The sequence below is a fragment of the Bacillus rossius genome, chromosome 1 (genome assembly GCF_032445375.1).
Source record: "Bacillus rossius redtenbacheri isolate Brsri chromosome 1, Brsri_v3, whole genome shotgun sequence".
NCBI lineage: Eukaryota > Metazoa > Arthropoda > Insecta > Phasmatodea > Bacillidae > Bacillus > Bacillus rossius.
In genome coordinates this window covers 161,901,373-161,920,863 of record NC_086330.1, presented here as the reverse complement: position 1 = coordinate 161,920,863, position 19,491 = coordinate 161,901,373, and the positions used below count along the sequence as shown (strand labels likewise).

The 19,491-nt window shown below is 41.1% G+C and overlaps 1 protein-coding gene across 3 annotated transcripts in view; it reads right to left on the bottom strand.

The window, feature by feature from the left end:
* The window catches only part of LOC134546366 (zinc finger protein ush), a 598,990-nt gene that overhangs the window by 363,890 nt on the left and 215,609 nt on the right, over positions 1 to 19,491 (bottom strand). The window contains exon 1 of one of the 3 annotated variants that reach the window (XM_063389158.1): positions 6,597 to 6,985. The exons of 1 other annotated variant lie outside the window; for it this stretch is intronic. In XM_063389158.1, coding sequence (XP_063245228.1) covers positions 6,597 to 6,825 — 229 coding nt within the window. In that variant the 5' untranslated portion in view covers positions 6,826 to 6,985. Of the gene's footprint in view, positions 1 to 6,596; positions 6,986 to 19,491 lie in introns of those variants that run through there. One more of the 3 variants, XM_063389159.1, reaches the window with a different exon arrangement.

The following is a 19,491-nucleotide window of genomic DNA, read 5'->3' as shown; positions in this document are numbered from 1 at the left end:
TATCGTACCGCGGAGGCGATGTAGCAGCGCGCTCGTCTGTTTTTAACTTCTCTTTCTGATAACGCTAATGTAAGTACTCGTTCAAAGCCAACACATGTCGAGCTAAAACTTCGAAGGACACATTTTCAGGAATGTTAATTAGCACCTCTGCAGTATCTTTTACGTCCAAGGACTGAGCTAACACGTTCGAAACGTCAAGTTTTAATCGTGACATATCCGTGTGCCCACTTATCAAAACAAAATGTTCATTGCGATACCGATTTTTCGTTTACGAGAGTGTGTTTCTGCGCACTATGAAATTTTAGTTTGTTGTTGTCTAAAAGTTTATACACTATTACAAATTACAATATTTTTGCGGACTTTTCAAAGTATAAGATGCCCAGATAAACGAAGATATCTTCATAGTTCCAGTTGAATGGCTTTCCGCAGAAAATTATACGGATAGTGACTTAAAGGTTCTGTGTTATGTTGTAAGCAGGGTAAACAATTAACTTAGAAGGAAGGAATGGATGGTATTTCGATGTTTGACATCTTAGCTCTTATTATAAGGCATTTGGTTGTACTAATTTCGTGAATGGAAAGGAAGTCGCATGCAACGGAAATGTGTAACCACGGTGCTACCATCTGTGGCGAAGGACGCGAACCAAAGTTCACAAAGCCAAAGTTAAACTTTAAAGTAAAAACTGTTTAATAAATTTTAACAATATGGGCAGTACTTTGATTTAATTCCTTGTTTAAAAGCAGATCCAAAAATGGGGTTCCGTATTTTTTCAAGTCTTTTTCACTTCATTGAAGCGGTTTCTATATATAGTTTAAAATTTCTGTCTGAAAATGGAACGATTCGATAGGTGACGTAACTGCTTCGGCAGCGCATTATAGCGGCGGGTGCGGAAACTACGTGTAATTCGCATCAAGAAATGTAGTAACCATTCACCTTCGTAAATTAATGTGAACAATTTTAACAGCGTAGTTTAATGAGTGATTCAAGTAGCTGAAAAATTGGTTAATTGGCTAATGCACAGGAATTAGAGGCAGACAATGGAAGTCAACGACCAAGGAAGTTCGTTTCACTAAAAAGGTCGATGAGATTTATCGTTGGATTATGGAAATCCTGCACGGATGTATTGGTCATAAAGAAGCATTTTCAACTTTTATCAGATAAGTTCAAAGGTGGTAGCAAGTGGTTTGTAGTCAAGTTGAGGGTTGGAAAATTATTGTGCAACCTTAAGACGGCTACTGCAACGTGAACCGAAACTTCAGAGAATACTTTAACCTTGAAAGTACGGTAAATGAACGAGTTTTTTAAACTAAGGATGCAAATCAAATCACTAAAGGTCTGTGTGCTCTCATATTACCGGATCTTCGTTATAGAAACTACGCCGAATTGCGTCTTCCGAATTCAATGTTCTATTGAGTGTCTTGTTCTGTGAACTTAAGTTTTCGAGGGTTTTAATGATAATCCTAATGATTATTAAAAGAATATGCTTAAATTATACAATTCATTATCCGTAAATTTTCCGATATACCTTCGTAATTTTTAACCATAGTTCTTCGCAAAATTAACGTGAAAAACCTACAAGCCTATAGCTCATTCAGAGATTCTTAAATTTTAAGTTAATGATTTCGAGTAGAAAATAAAAACATAGTTTTGATATTTCACATACGTCCGATCCGTTCTTTATGCCGGGTTCATGAACTACGCAACAACGCAACTACGCAACAACGCAACACCCAACCAACGTAAATAAAATCACATTCGTTTATAAAACAAGCAAGTCTCAAAACGTCGTCAACCCTATAACCTGAAATTATAAAATAGTAGGAAATGAATATATACCCTGAGCTTCTTGATTATTCATATTCATTATGAAATCAAAAGACATTGTAAGGAAGTTGAACATTACTTGCGGTGCACTGAGTCATTACTAAGGACCGGAAAAAGTTGAGCATTCATTTCTTGATTGGATGAAATTCAAATACATACATTTGTGCTGATTCTGCTATTGGCTCACAGTTTGTATGAAGGACTCTGGGTCAATGAGAAACGCTCAACCGAAGAAGTGTTGAATCACAGGCTACCCGGTCCAGACGTCATACAATTAGGCAACCAATGAACACGTGACATTTTCCAGAATATGTAGTAGAGGACTGTTGAGTCCATCCTGGAGATCACTGAATACGCGAATTTTTTTTAGTCCCTAGTTATTGCGTTTCGCGTAGTTCATAAACCAGGCCCTAGAGTGACGCCTCTGTGCGGCGCTATAGTTGCGCCATCTCATTAGGAACGGACAGTGTATCTGCTATCACGCGAAGTTATCGCGAGAGTAAAGGAAAGCGCAGGTGAAAGTGTCCCAGCGGACTTTCTATATCGCCCGGACTTTAATCTCCCGCAGCCTTAAAATTTATTCCAAGCGCATTGTCATGCGGGGCTCTCGCTCGCGACACAAGTAAGGCGGACACTCACTTGCCGCTGTGAGACAACAGGCGCGGTTTACCAACAATCATTCCGGTGATTTTAAACATCTGACGTTCACATGCGACGTCATCGACATTTTTCCTGGCTATCAATTGCATAAAACAGTATCAGTAATCTGCGTCCTCAAAAATGTTGCTAAACGCATCAATTTCGAAACAGTGCATGCCACAGTAATGTGACAAATTAATAAATACGCATATTTTATGTGTGGGAAAAAAGATTTGCCTACTTGTAAAATGTTCTAAATCAGACAAAAATAAAAACAAAAATCTTGGCAATACGAATATAACTTCACTGCTACTGAATACGCAAATACGGATACACACATGCGATCAAAACAACCAGACATGTTATTTTATTTCACTTTGATGTTAAGTATTTTTAGGTAATTTCTCTTCCCCCCCCCCACACACACTTTTTTTTCGTTTCCATACATTTCTCACTATATTATACTCTATTTCATTTCGTGTTTTGCTGTGATAACTAACGCATTTTAAATAATCTGTAATTTTCTCAGTTAAACTGAATTTCCTGCCACATCGTAAAGAGTCAGCCACCCCGGTGCCAGATCGTGTATACTGCCAGAGTGAATGATATACTGTCTCATGGCTATGCCAATAAACAATAGCAACACACAAAATAACAACACAAAGATCAAAAAGAATTTTTAAAAATACAAAACAAAATGACAGTTTAGCTTCAAATGCGGAATTATCTTCATGTTCAAAGTTATAATATTCCCTGGATAACACATACCTGTTGGTAGTATTTTTTCTTTCTTTTGTTCTCATTGCACGAAGTTTTCTGTGAATACAAAGAACAAACCAACTATGTCAGTCCAACACTCGTCTACGAGTCACAAACTCCCATATGCAAGAATCTTTCGAAGGTCATGCTAATGATGAGCTAGATTGATCGAGCGTTCAAATTGCGCATTTGTGGCTGAATGCCTTATTTGACAAAAGCTAGTCGTGGCTAAAGCAGCTAACAAGAGCGGTCCAGGGCCGGGCAAAAGCTTAGGACCCCGCGCCTAGCATATCCCTCACCTAGAAGAACTCCGCGAATAGCAAGATCCCGCGCCTTGCAGAAACACGCGCCTTGCAGAACCCGCGCCTTGCAGTAACCGCGCCTAGCATAACCCCGCGTGTAGAGGGATCATGCGTCTAGCAAAACAAAATCCTGCGCCAAAGTAGGATCCCGCACCTAGTAAAACACGCTAGTTATGCTAGGTTTGGGATACCTCTAGGGGTAGGTTTTTTATGTGCGTGATCCCTCTCGCGTTTAGCAGGGCCCCGCGCTTTGCAGAGCCACGAGCCTAGCAATATCCCGAACATAGCAGAACCCCGCGTTTGGTAGGATCCAGCGCGTAGCAGGACTCCACGCTTAGCAAACACCGCCCCAAGCATAATCCAGCGTCTAGAGGAATCCTGCGTATGACAGAACCCCGCCCCGTGCAGAATCCCGCGCCTAGCAGAACCACGCACGTAAAAAAGCCCGCGCCTAGAGGGATCGCGCACCTACAAAACACAGCGCCTAGCAGTACCCCGCGCCTAGAGGGATCCAGCACTTATAAGAACCCCGCGCCAAGCAGACCCCGCGTCTAGCAAGACCCCGCGCCTAGCAGAACCACGCACGTAAAAAAGCCCGCGCCTAGAGGGATCGCGCACCTACAAAACACAGCGCCTAGCAGTACCCCGCGCCTAGAGGGATCCAGCACTTATAAGAACCCCGCGCCAAGCAGACCCCGCGTCTAGCAAGACCCCGCGCCTAGCAGAACCACGCACGTAAAAAAGCCCGCGCCTAGAGGGATCGCGCACCTACAAAACACAGCGCCTAGCAGTACCCCGCGCCTAGAGGGATCCAGCACTTATAAGAACCCCGCGCCAAGCAGACCCCGCGTCTAGCAAGACCCCGCGCCTAGCAGAACCACGCACGTAAAAAAGCCCGCGCCTAGAGGGATCGCGCACCTACAAAACACAGCGCCTAGCAGTACCCCGCGCCTAGAGGGATCCAGCACTTATAAGAACCCCGCGCCAAGCAGACCCCGCGTCTAGCAAGACCCCGCGCCTAGCAGAACCACGCACGTAAAAAAGCCCGCGCCTAGAGGGATCGCGCACCTACAAAACACAGCGCCTAGCAGTACCCCGCGCCTAGAGGGATCCAGTACTTATAAGAACCCCGCGCCAAGCAGACCCCGCGTCTAGCAAGACCCCGCGCCTTGAAGAGCCCCGCGCCTCGCAGAGTCCCGCGCCTAGAAAGATTCTGCACCTAGCAGAACCCCGCGCATAGAGGGATCTCGCGCCTGTTCGGAGGTATATGAATACATATTACATAAAAAATATGAAAAATGAAGAAAAATTTTATTATTAAGGAATGTATTTAGAAATGAAATATAAAGTTTAAAAAAAGTTGCCGGTACATCCTTTATTTTCGGTATGATTTTAAAAAATTCTAAGAAACTTGATTTGTTAGTAAGAACTTTCACTATCTAAACACTAGACACTAAGTAATTACTAAATTTCACCCCTAAAATGACTAAAAAAATGTTAATATGTTCATACTGTACATAATTAGAGCTCCGAAGCTAATCATGCAAAAGTTAGGTTCATGGTTACAATATATTAATTATGCAATAATTACCAACTTCGTTTTACCATTCTTTTTAATTCCATCCCTAAGAGGTATGAGCAAGGTATTTTTAGTTTTATGATGTCAAAAATCAATTTGTAACAAATGCGAGAGACCTGACCGCGATGCCAGGTTACGAGCTGGCTGGCGACCACTGGCGTCACGTGCCGTCCACTGGCGCAAGTAATGCCATGCGTGCCTGGGCTGATTACGAGAGTCGTAGCTACCCCCCTTCCCCCGGGCACCCCGCGCATCGTCCCGCCTCGGGCTATCATCACCTTGAGCGGCCTGGGAATTCCGGGCTCACCGTGGCCGCCGCGTGGAGTGGCGTGAACACGCGTCGCCATTTTCGATGTTTCGGGCGTCGCGTCGGCCCGGGATGACACGACACGTCACCGCCGCTCTCGTCGGTTCGAGAAGGACGCCACAGGTACTGGAGCAGCGACGCTAGCCTCCGCGGGAGTTTCGCGATAGTTCCGAGCGAGTTCCGAGAGTTCGGTGAGTTCCGCGAGTGAAGGGAAGTGCGACATCAGCGAAGAGGGTGAGAGACCCCCTCGAGAGCAGCGGACGCGGAGTGACGGGACCGCGAGAGTGCGACTGAGAGGTGCGAGGCTGTGTGTGTGTGTGTGAGGACAGGCACGAGGTAAGGGGTTAACCTCTGTTGAGCCTAGCTCCAGTGAGGAGTGCTAACTGTGGAACTGGACAAACATCGAGTGACTGGCGAATAAACATAATTAAGTGTAAGAGATTGTTCATTAAACATTTTAAGTACAATTATTTATTTGTAATGTAAATATTAGTAATTAATAAAAATGTAATATAACTTAATTGGGCTATCCCTTTCGAACTCAGTTTTCTCCACATTGTTCGAAACCATATTTTTACATGAAACATACGGTATAGATTCTTAAAGCACTCAAGGGACTTAAATTACTCCTTTATCTTCATATCTTCATATTTCTGTCATATAATGTTATGTTTATCGTTCAAATATCATAGTTGCCCTATGCACGACAAGATTTGCGCTTAGAGGCGATACCGCGCTAGAAGCACCGGCGAGCGTAGCGCTTATCATACCGCCTCACTAACGCAAATACACCAATGTCTTGCAGCCCATGTGTGTAAAATAGTGTTTTGAATGTTTCACAAAAAACAAGCCAGACATGTTACTTGTATTTGTTACCAGTAACCTGACTTTTATTAGGGAATAATATTAATAGATAGGATAGTGAGCTCTGTTATTAATTATCAAAACTTAAAATTAGCATTAAAATGATTGTTTCTTTTTCCTTTAACATGCGACGAGATTATTAATCTTCATTACTAAGACCAAGTACTCTATATAAAATAACTGCCCGACTGAAAAACATGTTACACAATGTCACTCTATATGGAGGCCATATTCAACACAAGTCATGATTACCAAAGTGTCAACAATCATACAGACCAAGCGTCTCCGAACCACGAACTTATTTTTCGACACTTGTCATACCTTTCAAACAAGTCATGTCCAAAGCCAGGCGTGCAGGCGGGGCCACTAGGGGCCACGAGGTGCCACGAGGTGCCACGAGGTGCCACGAGGTGCCACGAGGTGCCACGTGGTGCCACGAGCACACGCCAGCAGCAGGCACTGCCCGAGCTCCTCCACAGCCGGGGACCGCTGGGCGACGAAGGACGAGGAGGGCCGCTTGTCCTCTCCTTGGAACGCGCGCAACCACCATGCCCCTCCCCTTACCGCCTCCTCGACCATGCGATTGGTTATCTCTGAAATGTCACGAGCTGGTAAAGCACGATGGCAGGGTGGAGGGGAGGGACAGCCAGCATGACTCGAGCCCGCGGTACCAGCATAGATAGTGCTCGCCCGAGGCGCGCGTTAGGGTTGGGCTTGGAGGAGGATGAGGAAAAAAAGGGGAGGGGGAAGCCGTTTCGCAACCACAGCGCCACCGGCTGGCCGCTCTCGGGACGACACAGCTCAAACAAGACGACGCCCAAGCATCAAGAGGCGTGGCACGCTTATCCGATTTCCCCCTTCCCCTCAAACCACATCCTTCTTGGACCTTTTTGAAGTTAATTTTTTTTTACAGGCGGTACAGTAATATCAGAATCTCATGGTAGGGGAAGGTTACGAGGTTAACGTGTGTAACGTATGTAACGAATATTTCTCGATGGTGCGGGGGTTAAAAAAAAAGTTTTGAACTGAAACATCTTTATAGCCGGTTACAGATGGAAGCAGAAATAACTTCCAATACTTTTTTATTCGGTTACATACTTTCTCATACTTTTACGTACTTTTTGCATATTTTTACTTAGTTTCGCAACTCGTAATTCACAATTGTAAACTCGCAACTTTGAGAATGGATCCTGTGTTAGCATTAAAATTGTCACCTTTTTGTATAGACATATCCAAAAGTTATGTATCATATTTTAGTTGTCAAAAAAACATTACTCTATTCTTACATTCCAGTGAAGACATGGACATACACTAGTAAAAAAAAGGGCTATAATCAACCCATGATTCGAGTGTTTCAAATATTAGAGTTCCCTAAAAATTTCCTGTTGTTATCGGTGAAGTTTCGCTTCCAAGCGCGTGGCGGCCATGCACCTGTTTTTCTTTACGTAAACTGTGAAGGTTGTAGCTCGGTGGCAAAGAGTCAAGTTGGTAGTTTTAATGTTCTCTTCGTAACTTTCTATCAATTAAGGGATTTTTGCTGTAAATCGGTTCCGATAGCTCTCTTGCTTTTGTCGTTAGGCCACAAATTTTATCACCTGGAACTTCACTAAACGTTTTTTTCAAACAGTAAAAGGTCACGCGAGTGAACATGTTTACGAAAAATAGCGTGATAATTTTAACCGCTTATCAGAAAATATTTAGTAGGGTTGGGTAAAACAGGGTAGTTGGGTAGAACGGGGTACCACTGTTATTTTCCGTACACGTGGTGCTATCTGTGTGTACGTTTGGTAAGTTACTCCTCTATACGTCGTCACTAGAGTGAGGTAGTATGAAGTGTCGCACAGTATTCTTTCGTGCGTAATAATGGAAATTACAAATTTATGATGTTTCACTAAAATGTTTAGCGTGTATTGGCTATACAATATTTAATCAGTGGTTGCAGATATATTTTATGGTAAGTTGTATTCAAGTAAAGTATTATATTTGCTATGTTGTGCCATAGTAACCGATGTAATTGACGGGTGTTAAGATTTTCTGTTGTCTTTTTGCTTGAGAACCTGCATGTAGGGTAAAACAGGGTACACAGGTAATGGGTAAAACGGGGTAGTACCTCGTTCTGTCCAACCAGTTTCCTGTTTTAATCATCTTTTCGATCAATTGTGCAAATGACTTTTAAAATTAAAAACAGTTTTGTTATGCATACTAAATGTTATACAGAGTTACCTACAGTACATTTATACAGTCAACCAAAAGTCTTGTATCGGTGAGGAAAAAAATTGGAAACGTAAAAATGTTGTAGGCCCATGTAATTAAATTGTAATTTGACTTTATCTTTTTTTTCTATTTTTAAAAATAAAAACCATGCTCGAAAAAACCATGTCGTCCTATTGTGTTTTCCCCCACACTGCACCCATAGGTTGCAGCCCTTAGATGTTTCCTTCATGTCCCCATTGATGCAGTATTATAGTGATGAAGCAAGGAAATGGGTTCGTTTACATCCTGGACGTCCCATTACAATTAACCAGATCGGGAAACTCTATGGCGCTGCATTTATGAAGGCCGCTTCTATGGAAACTGCGGTAAATGGTTTCAGAAGAACTGTAATATTTCCCCTTGATGCAAGTATCTTCCCAGATTGGATGTTTTAGCCAGCGGCAACAACTGACCGAGCTAACTCCAGGCCTTCAGAACCGAGTGGAAATGACACTGTCGGTGATATTCCACTGACTGCTGCAACAACTGACCGAGCTAACTCCAGGCCTTCAAAACCGAGTGGAAATGACAGTGTAGGTGATATTCCAGTGACTGCTGCAACAACTGATCGAGCTTACACAATGCCTTCAGAGTCCCATGGAAATGTCAGTGTTGGTAATATTCCTGGGACATCTGGTTTGGTATCTTCACCAACTGAATCTCGTTTAGGCCTATCTGATAAAAACAATCGAAATGCTTCATCAAACAGTAGCTTCACAATTCCACCGACTACAGTGATGCCGATTTCCCATGTCAAAAGGAATCCTGCAGAAGGAAGAGGACGACGACGTGGCAAGGCAGCTGTGCTGACCGACTCGCCATATAAGAACGAACTAATATTATTCAGTCAGCTTCACCAAAATCTTTAAAAAGGAAAAATGCTGGTGTGTCTAAATCTCAAAACAGTTCTAAAACACATAAGAATAAAGAAGACAGCAACAAATCCATACCAACAGTAACTTTGCGTGTGTCTGATGATGATGACGTTCCTTGCATTTATTGCGCTGAACAGTTCTCCACTTCAAAATCAGCCGAAAGTTGGGTGCAATGATTAAAGTGTCATTCTTGGAGCCATGAAGGATGTGCTGGTGTAGACACAGATGACTGTAGGCCATTTGAATGTGATTTCTGCCAGTTTGGAATAAAGACTCTGGCCTTATTTTGTGTTCTGATGGGCCTACTATGCCATATTAGGCTAATTAAACAATCATATGTTTTGTCAGATATTTGGGTTCACCGCATATGCAAGTTTGTATTATACATAGTTAGATTATGCTTTTAGACTAACCACTTCCTCAAAATTAACAGTGTTGTGTTATTGTTGTTCAAACAATGTTTGTGATTTTCCGCAAACCAATTTTTTTTGTGAAGTTTTACTGCAAATACAGAGGAAAATGTAAGGTGAAGGCTTATAATTGATTTTTTTTTAAATTCTCATATTTTTACTGACATTTGTATTTATTTGTCATATTACATGTTGTTCAGAATTTTTTATAATGCACATGTAAAATCATTTTAAAAATCTGCTTTCTGTACCCCGTTTTACCCAACCAGTTGGGTAAAACAGGGTAGTGTGCATATATTCAAATAAATAAATATCTCTGCAAGAATAATATTTCAGAAGACACGGTACTAGTTGCAGAATTAAACTCACATTCTAATCTACGCATGCTGATGTTTTCAGACAGATACAGCAATATTAAAACAATAAATTAAAGCGATTTATACTAAGTACCCCGTTATACCCTACTCTCCCCTACGTAACATAAAATGCAAGAGAGCTATACACTGTATTATTTTTGTCGATAGATCATCATTTAAAATTACATATGTTTGTAAATTTGTACATTAACATGAAAACAACTGTATCACTACAAAATAGTGTTTGCAGTAACACATGGTTCAGGTTCTTGCCCGGGAATTTGTTTTTTCCCAGTACATTCTGTGGTAGTTTTCTTGTAGTATTACAAATTATTTCTTAGCAACTAGTATCTTTTGTAAAAATTTAAAAAAAAATCGTGTACCGATGAGTTTACAGAAAAATGCCACAAATAATAGAAATCTCAAAAAAAATAAAGTAACTATCGTGGCGTTTGAGACAGGACTCACACCACACGGGGACAGTACATTAGTGGATTGTGAGCTGTTTCAAATAGTTTTACAGTTATGTCTTCCAAAAACCTCGAAAATCTTCAGGTATTTTTTTTTTTTTTGCTTTTAGGAGAATAAAATCTTTATTGATTTTCAAATGATATTCTAAAAACAAAGTTTCAATTAAAAACTGAACACCAAACGATTACATGCTCTATGGTCATGCTAAGATTGAAATATAAACTGCCCTTTAAGATTCTCAGAAAAATTTAGTAAACCCTTTATATAATATATAAAACCATTTGTTTCCTATCCCCACCATAAAGGACAGGGAGTGATGACAAGAGGGGATTTGGTTAGCGGCAGTAAGCACCAAGTGTCTGAATATGCATAAAGATTATAAGCCCTTTAGAATGACAAATATTAAATGCTGGTAAGCACTTGTGCAATAATAATACTCTTGGACAGACTATACGTATGGTCGTACTGCACGTGTGAAAAACCAGAACACCAGCATTACAAATAGTTTTAATACAAATTTCACAATACCCTTAATGATAATTCTCTATAACGCCTCTTTGCATCGAGCTCAACACAGCCCGCCCTGGTGTATAACTACATCGTCAATAAGATAGAGGCAGAAAAATACTTAAATTAATCAACAAGAAATAATGCTTTCCAAAGTCTCAAAAAAGGTTACTATACAAATAAAAATCTAAATATTAACAACATACCAGCACTGCATAATAATAATAATTAGCAAAGCTGCATTCGTAAATATTAACATCATAAATAGTGCTGGCTGTAAGAATTAAAATATGCTATGCATATTATTCACAAATATGTACAAAGTATTACGTACAAAATGAATCATGCAAAATATTTACACGCTTTCCGCTGCACATCAAAGTATTTCAAATAGTACTTTAACACCAGGATGTAGCCGCAGTTCAAGAAAACTGTTTATTTTAAAAGTTATGTTTCAGAGACTGTCAGTAGCTTCATCCGATTCATGCGGCCTCTCCCACTCCGCGCCGCAACGTCCGCGTTGTTTCGCCTATCGGAGCAAGGCTGTCAGGAGCAGCACTGGGGCCCGCTGACGGGACTGGAACCACTCTCCTTACCGCCGCCCAGCACTACTCGTCACACTCGCTCTTTACCCGTGCGCTCACCGACTAGACTCAACTAGCACAGTTTGTTTCACCTAACAGCTAATCTCCTATCGGGTCGCCACCCTACTGCTGGTATCTGCGGGTCTGCACGAATCTTTACTTTCGTCACGCTTGCCAATGTACCTCAGTTCATACTCCAAAACATACGCATCGCAACTCTCACTCATCCGCCGTACAACTGCAGTGACCGACGAAAAGACCCGTATCACAAGATACTGTAAAGGAATAAAGTCCAAGATCAGTTAACGCTATTCACGTCTTGCCTGCCTGCCGTCATAACTTCGGTCCCTCAGCATTAACGCGCATTGTTTCTTCAAGACAAAGTACAAGTACCTTACTACTCGTGCTACTTCAACTTGAATACCACACACTCTACTACAAAGCGTTGTCTCTATTCCCGCCGTCAAAACACTTGAGCGACTCAGCGATATATTCTAAGTCCAGTTGGTTTCCCTTTCAGTCAAAGTGACGACAGCAAGCGTTTTGACAGCGTAGCGGTGTCGACGGTGTCTTCCAGCAGTGCAGTCTCCTCCTTCCCAGATGTGTGTCTCTGCTGGTGTCTGGTCCGGCTCGTCTTATTGGGCGAGCTTCTCCCAGTCGCCAGAAGCTTCCAGAGGCTCGTGGAACCGGAACAGCTGCCCGCCAAACACGAGGTCGGCCGGACGGCTCCGAGGAGTGCCGAGGCCTTCCAGCGCCACGACACGCGGCTACTTGCTCCCTGCAGGGCGGGTTGCGTTCGCCGCGCGCTCAGGCGCAACAATACCAACGGAGACCGCAGTCTCCTTAACATATTTATAAACAATTATCCAAGATTATATTATGAATTAATTAAAATAATCAGCAACAATTCGAAGTCATATAAATATAATAATTTATATAACTACGCTTTAAAATGCCGTCACAAAAAGGTGTAAGGTAAGTTATGTTCTAATTTCAATATTGCACAGTCGTGAGATGAAGTTCAAGTGTTCAGACCAACTTACACAACTGGTTATGTAAAATATTCTTTTTAAATAGTTTACTTGACGTTTCTATGTAACAAATATACAAGTGTTTATTTGAAATGGTAGAAAAGTATCTATATGTATTTTCTCAAGGGCTTCGCGCTCAAAATGGACGGACGGGGTTTGGAATTCCTACTCTTTCATGGGGGAGGTAGGGAGAAGGATCTATGGTGCCTTACAATAATAAACAAAAACAGAAAAATTGTTTAAATAATATATTTTTTAAATAATAGTTTGTAAGAATTAGTTAATAATTTCCTATCTGCAAATCCTCGCTATTTATTTCATTTTATTTTTCAACTTCGGAAAGGGAGGGGGCGGGGGCATATGCTGCCCTTGCCGCCCCCCCCCCCCCCCCGCCAACCCAAATCTTTCAGGATACGCTCTTAATTTTTCCCTTGGACCCAAAATCACAACATAAAACACCGCACCTCTTCTCACTCGGTGACAAGAGAAACGGTGGGTTCGATCCCTTTTGGGAGACAGTAATGATGATAACCTGCTAACGGAATGGTTGTGTCCAGTTCAGTAAATAAGCCATAAATGCAACTGAAACAGACAGTTTCACACTACTTGCTTGAAAATAAAACCCATGATAATTTTCCCGATTATGAAATAAACAATTTACTTCAATCAATTTTACGGCTAACACACGGGCATGGCTGTAAGTTAGCAAAAACTTGTACGAAATGCATGAAAATGGAAGTAGAATAATAACATTTTTTAAATAATTAAACGTAGTGATAAATTGGGGTCGTCGCAAGTGTTACAAATCACGCACATTCGGGCGTCAGTTACTCGTACGTAAACAACTTCATGCCCAAATGATTTACGAATGACCCGGCCGTAAATAAAACAAGCGGGTGTGAGATGCAACGGTTTTATCCCCCTCCCCTTTAGTACCGTTTACTGGCGCATGGGGAAAACAACGCCAAGTGCTCCATTTCGGAGGATTGGCCGGGCAGAGACTATCTTAAACGGAGCTCAGACAGCGTCACGGCGGACAATTCCGACACTTATTACGTTTAACTAATTTATTCACATATATATATATATATATATCCCCGGCCGGCGTGCGACAAACAAAATTCTAAGCGCAGGGGCCCAGTCCCCTACCCCCCCCCCCTCCCCCCACAATTTGTTTTCCTCTGTCCTTCCAACGCTAGCGGGAGATACGACCCAAAGCTAGACTCTGAAACCTCGCTGCCTCTCTTGGGCCCTTATCAGAGCTTCTCGCGCTCCGGGAAAACAGTCGACGTCTATAACGTAATTTGTATGGCGAGGTTTTTTTTTATCTGGTTTATTGTTCTACTTTTAGCCGGTATAAAAATCAGAGGGATCGTTTCCCGGAGGGCACGGAGAAGGGTAAAAGGGGGGGGGGGGGGGGGGGGGGTAAGAGGGAAAACTGAGTGTGACGTGTGTTTGCAGCAGCGCGCCCCCTGGCCGAACGAAGAATGGAATGAGGGAGAAGTAATTTGCATAAGCCGGCAGTAAATGCGTGTTGAGATAAGATGAGGCGTTGTTTTTCGGGGGTGTGATGGGGGGAGGGAGGGTGTATGTCATGTCAGTCGCACCGTTGCTTCAGGAGCAGAGCATCCATCCACGTCTGTGCCCGCAACCTAGCTCTCCCCCCCCCCCCCCCCCGGGGGCTACTTGCCCCGCGCCAACCTCTCTGACTGCGTTCCGCATCTAAGCTTTATTCGGCGGTGGCCTCTCTTATCTTTCCGCTGGAGGGATGCTTTTTAGAATTTTTTTTTTCACCCCAACGCCGATGCTTGAAGTATTTGTTGGCGAGCAACCAGACACAGGCGCACGGCGAGGGAAGCCCAACCTTCGTAGTTACAATTTCCGTTTCTGCTGATTACGGGGTCCGACTCTACCCGACTCGAATCGCGCGCACAAAAGCGAACACGCGGATTCAAAGGTATTTTAAAAACATTGTTCTGTTTTATTTTTCTAATTTTTTTGGTAACGTTTTTAGATATTGAGCGTGAATTATTAGCTTATACACTCGCATGTGAAGCTCTCTGTATAATTGTGTAGGTCAATAACATCTACTGTATCCAGGAATGTTAACCAAAAAATATTTCCTTAGTTTACATATGATATTTTCATATTAAGAGTTCCGCCTACCTGGACACAATATACAGCATGCAAAGCCCCAGAAAAGAAATACACGGTTTAAAAATTTATCAAGAATTCCAAGTGTTGTACGTTCACGAAAAGCATTTCAGGATATGCTGAAAACGGATTATTATTCGATTTAAACTGTATTTTTAGAAGTGAAAATTACTAAACACGCAGGTACAGATTCATGAAATCACGCAAGGGACTTGCATTACATAATTATTATCTTGATTTCTCCGCCATATCAGGTGATGGTTACTGCTCAAACCGCACAGTTGCCCTGTGTCAATCCACAGCCTTGCGCCTAGAGGCGATACCGCGATAGAAGCACCAGCGTGCGTCGCACTTATCATCCCGCCTCACTAACATAAATACACCCCTAACAAGGCGGGCCCCGTACCCACTTGCTGGGGTGTGTTACGCGAATACATTTTGACGGCTCGAAACCAAGACGTGCTTCAAACTAACGCGAACTCTTCCAGCAAAGATTTACACTGTCAGAAATTAACAAATGTTTGTTTTCAAACGAATATTGCGCCTAGACCGAAAGAGGTATTCTATGTACTTCCAGATAAGAGATTCCGTCTTTCTAGTTTGATGTTACGTTGCGAACAAGGTAGTAAACATGGACTTGGTATGAATGAGGGTGTATTTGCTGTAGTCTTTAAAAGATTAAGAAATGTTTCGTCGACACTCCGAGACGATTATTGTGCGTTGATTGTCTATGTATGTAAGTGCCCTTAAATTAATTGATATATCTTTAAAATCACAAAGATGTTTGTAAACACCAGTGCTCCAAGCATCTAGGCACAAGAATGAGTAATCACACTTACTTATACATTCAACAGAACACAAGTTTAAAAAAACCTGATTAAGTTCACGCCAAAAGATACCTCTACAAAACAACGGACACACTTAAAAAGCAATGAGCTAATTCATCCATCAAACCGTTTAAAATTTATATTGTCTAAAAACCAATTTATATTAGGAAACTAAAATGTGAATCAGAGTTTATATTTATGCCAAGAAAGTTACAAAAACCGTACCTTCTCATTATCATTTGATAATGCAAGCATTGCAGGCTTGTACTATTGAATCTCTTTGGAGGTAAATAGGTGTTTATAGCACACGTAATGAAATGGACTGGATTTTACCAAGCAGTAGCTATTTAAAAAATAAATTATCGTACCATAATTACAGCAACCATGATTGCAACTCCGCTCCTTTGTCTATAATAGCAAAAAACCGACTATGTGTAAAGATTTATTGTACTATCTGACAGTAGTATGTATTGGCCGGTACTGACACAGGTACCAGGCTGAGGATCCAAGGAGCCGATCCGCCATCTGTAATTCTGACGTGACGGCGGCCATTTTGGTGTCAATTTTCCTCAAAATTCCTCAAATATAACTCAAAATTCCTAGAAATTCCCCTATTTTAAGGGGAAATTCCCCTATTTTGAGGGGAAAATTCCCTTTTTTAGAGAAAAATTTCTATATTTTTTCTTAAAAAATCTGAAGAGGCCATAATTCTTAGGAGAGGGTAATTTTCCTCAAAGAGGGGTCGTATTCCTTGGAGAGAAGAGGGGTCGTATTCCTTGGAGAGGGGCTAAATTCCTCATAAGCCCCAACAGATGTCATTGACTGTAAACATGAAAACTTTAATGTTCAACCAAAAAATTCCGAGAGAAAAAAAATTGCTTATTTAATCGATTCCGGACCTTGGTTCTAACCTCGGCGAAAGTAATCACGTAATGTATCAACAAAATATTTTTCAAAAGTTGTAAGTTACAATTCAATAACATTTTAACAAAAAATTACTTATGTCACACCCGCCAACCTGGTTGACATCACATCCACCATCTTGAAAATCCGTATTTTTTATGCCAGAAAATTGGAAAAAAATTTAAAATTCATAAAAATATATATAAATAATTTTTTTAAGAATAAAATTTATGAAAACTACTGGCTTCGAACATGGTGAGGTCTTCGATTAAAAATGGCGCGGATCCTTCCTCCACAGAAGCCACCGGCAAACTGACCTCCCACCACTAATGCCAAGGTAGATATAGCGCCATCTAGTATGACGTCAAGTCCGCCAACTTGTTTTCGTCTGATGGAGGCAGCCATCTTGGTTCAAACATATTGTTTCCGTCTGTTAGAGGGCGCTGCTGCCATATTAGTTTAATTTTTACCCGCTAAGGTGCAGTAATTATTTATTGCCAAGGCACCCGCCATCTTGAAATTAGTTCGCCATCATAAAAATTTGAAATTTTTAAGCTAGAAAATCGAAAAAAAAAAAATCATTAAAAAATCCTTTGTTAAAATAATAATTGATTCGATCGATTCCTGTCCTCGATTTGATCCTTGACTGATGCAAAAATTTAATTTTAAGGTAAAAATATATTATTTAATTAAAATTACAAAAAATGACAGGTTAGAGAAATAAAACAACAAAGGACAAATAAAAAAATTAGTACATAATTTTTATACTCAACTACAAGTACAAGATACGAGCAAATAATAAAGGTTTTTTTTTCTTCCAGTAAGCAGATTCTGTTTGTTCTTAGTTGCAATCGATCCACATGACTAATTGTCCATTCGCTAACTTTTCCTTGTTATTCTTCCTCATCGTGACAGATTTTTTCAATAGCATTATTTACAGACTCTTATACGTCGTGATAAGTAAAGAGCAGCCTTTCATTGTCTTGAATGCACTTTTGCAAGTCTTGTCTTGAAATAGCTCAGGTCTGCCGTAAGTACATTCCAGCCGCAAAACATACTTCACTGGCCGATGGTGTTGCAATACTTCTTCAAGTTGATTAACAATATCCTTCTTGGTATCAGTTAGAAATGTATAAACATCTGTTGGTGTCTTTACGTTAGATGTTCATTTAATATGAGTCTTTACACATTCCACAGAATGCTGAATTTTCCAAGTAGAATCCAATTTCATTCGGTATGAACGCATCTTGAACAATTGTAGGTTATGTTGCATGCTAAAGTGATTTCGGAGCTTCTTGCTGCCGTTAGAGACATTGCGCTTACGAGTATCAACCTGACTGCAACACTAGCTGGTCCGCAGTAGGTGAACGGACTTCACCTTTGCAGTTTTTCGAATGTCGTCTCAAATTGTCAATACAAGTAAACCATGCATGACACCATTGAATATATATAATGTATATTATATATATTGAATGGTGACACTCATCACAGCGAAATGCCAAGCGTAATGGGAACTTCGTTCATTATCTTTTTTCATGCATTAGTGCACCTCGAGAGAACGCAAATGGCTTTTCACAGAAGTTACAGGGATATATATTGTCTGTAATGCACCACCAACACGGGTATTCTACAATGACAGTCTCGACCATTTGACGGGAGAAGCACTTTGTTTACAGCTTACGGCATGTCTTTTTAAATTATTATTACATTTCTCACAGTTACATTTTTAACGAAGCGGATTATTAGCACATTCTCTCTTCTCCTGACGGCGAGCATTACCGTTGTTCGTGAAAATCTTGTCACAGTAACGACCCGATGCACCTTCATTGGACATCATTAATGCTAGTGGTGATGCATCATTGAAATCTCCTTCGACGGCAAAACGTCATTCATTTAGGTTTCCTCTCTAGCCAGCATTGCAGGAATCAAAGTCTCTTCTGCTGGTGGAACCGCACTTGTAGAAGTCATTTAATGTTGTCGGTGGCGATGGTACACATTCCATCGATGCCAACGGGATCTGCGACACCCACGACGTCGCTGTCTTCGAGTTCTCCGCAACCATCGAGGTCTCCGATTACATCGCCGTCTCGGTCATCAAAGTCTGGTCCACCGACGGTAGACTGTCCATCAAGGTCTACATTAAACAGCAACTTAATATCAGGTAACATACTAAAGAGAGAGCCGATTCGCACTGCACTCGTAGTCTTAATATTAATATTTGATCGTATCTTTTACTTTTAATAGAGTAGAAATTATTTTTTTTTTGTAATTTTGTTGTTTTATTTCTCTAAACTGTTACTTTTTTTGGTAATTTTAATTATATAATAAATTATTACCTAAAATTAACTTTTTGCATAAGTCAAGGATCAAACCGAGGACAGGAATCGATAGAATCAATCATTATCTTAACAAGTGACTTTTTTGATGATTTTTAGAATTTTGTTTTTCAAATTTATAGCTTAATAATTACAAATTTTTATGATAGTGGACCAATTTCCACATAGCGGGCGCACTGGCCTTAAATAACTACTGCACCATAGTAGGTAAAAATTAAACTAAAATGGTGGTAGCGCCCTCTAGCAGAGGAAACAATACGTCTTATCCAAGATGGCGGCCTCCAGCAGAAGAAAACCAGATGATGGATGTAGCGTCATTATAGATGGCGATATATCTATCTTGGCATTAGTGGTGGGAGGTCAGTCTGCCGGTGGCTTCTGTGGAGGAAGTTTTTATCGCCATTTTTAATCAAATGTCCTCAGCGGATTCGAAGCCAGTACTTTTTATAAAATTTATTATCAAACTTTAATGATATAAGTTTTTATGAATTTTAAAAATTTTTCCTTAT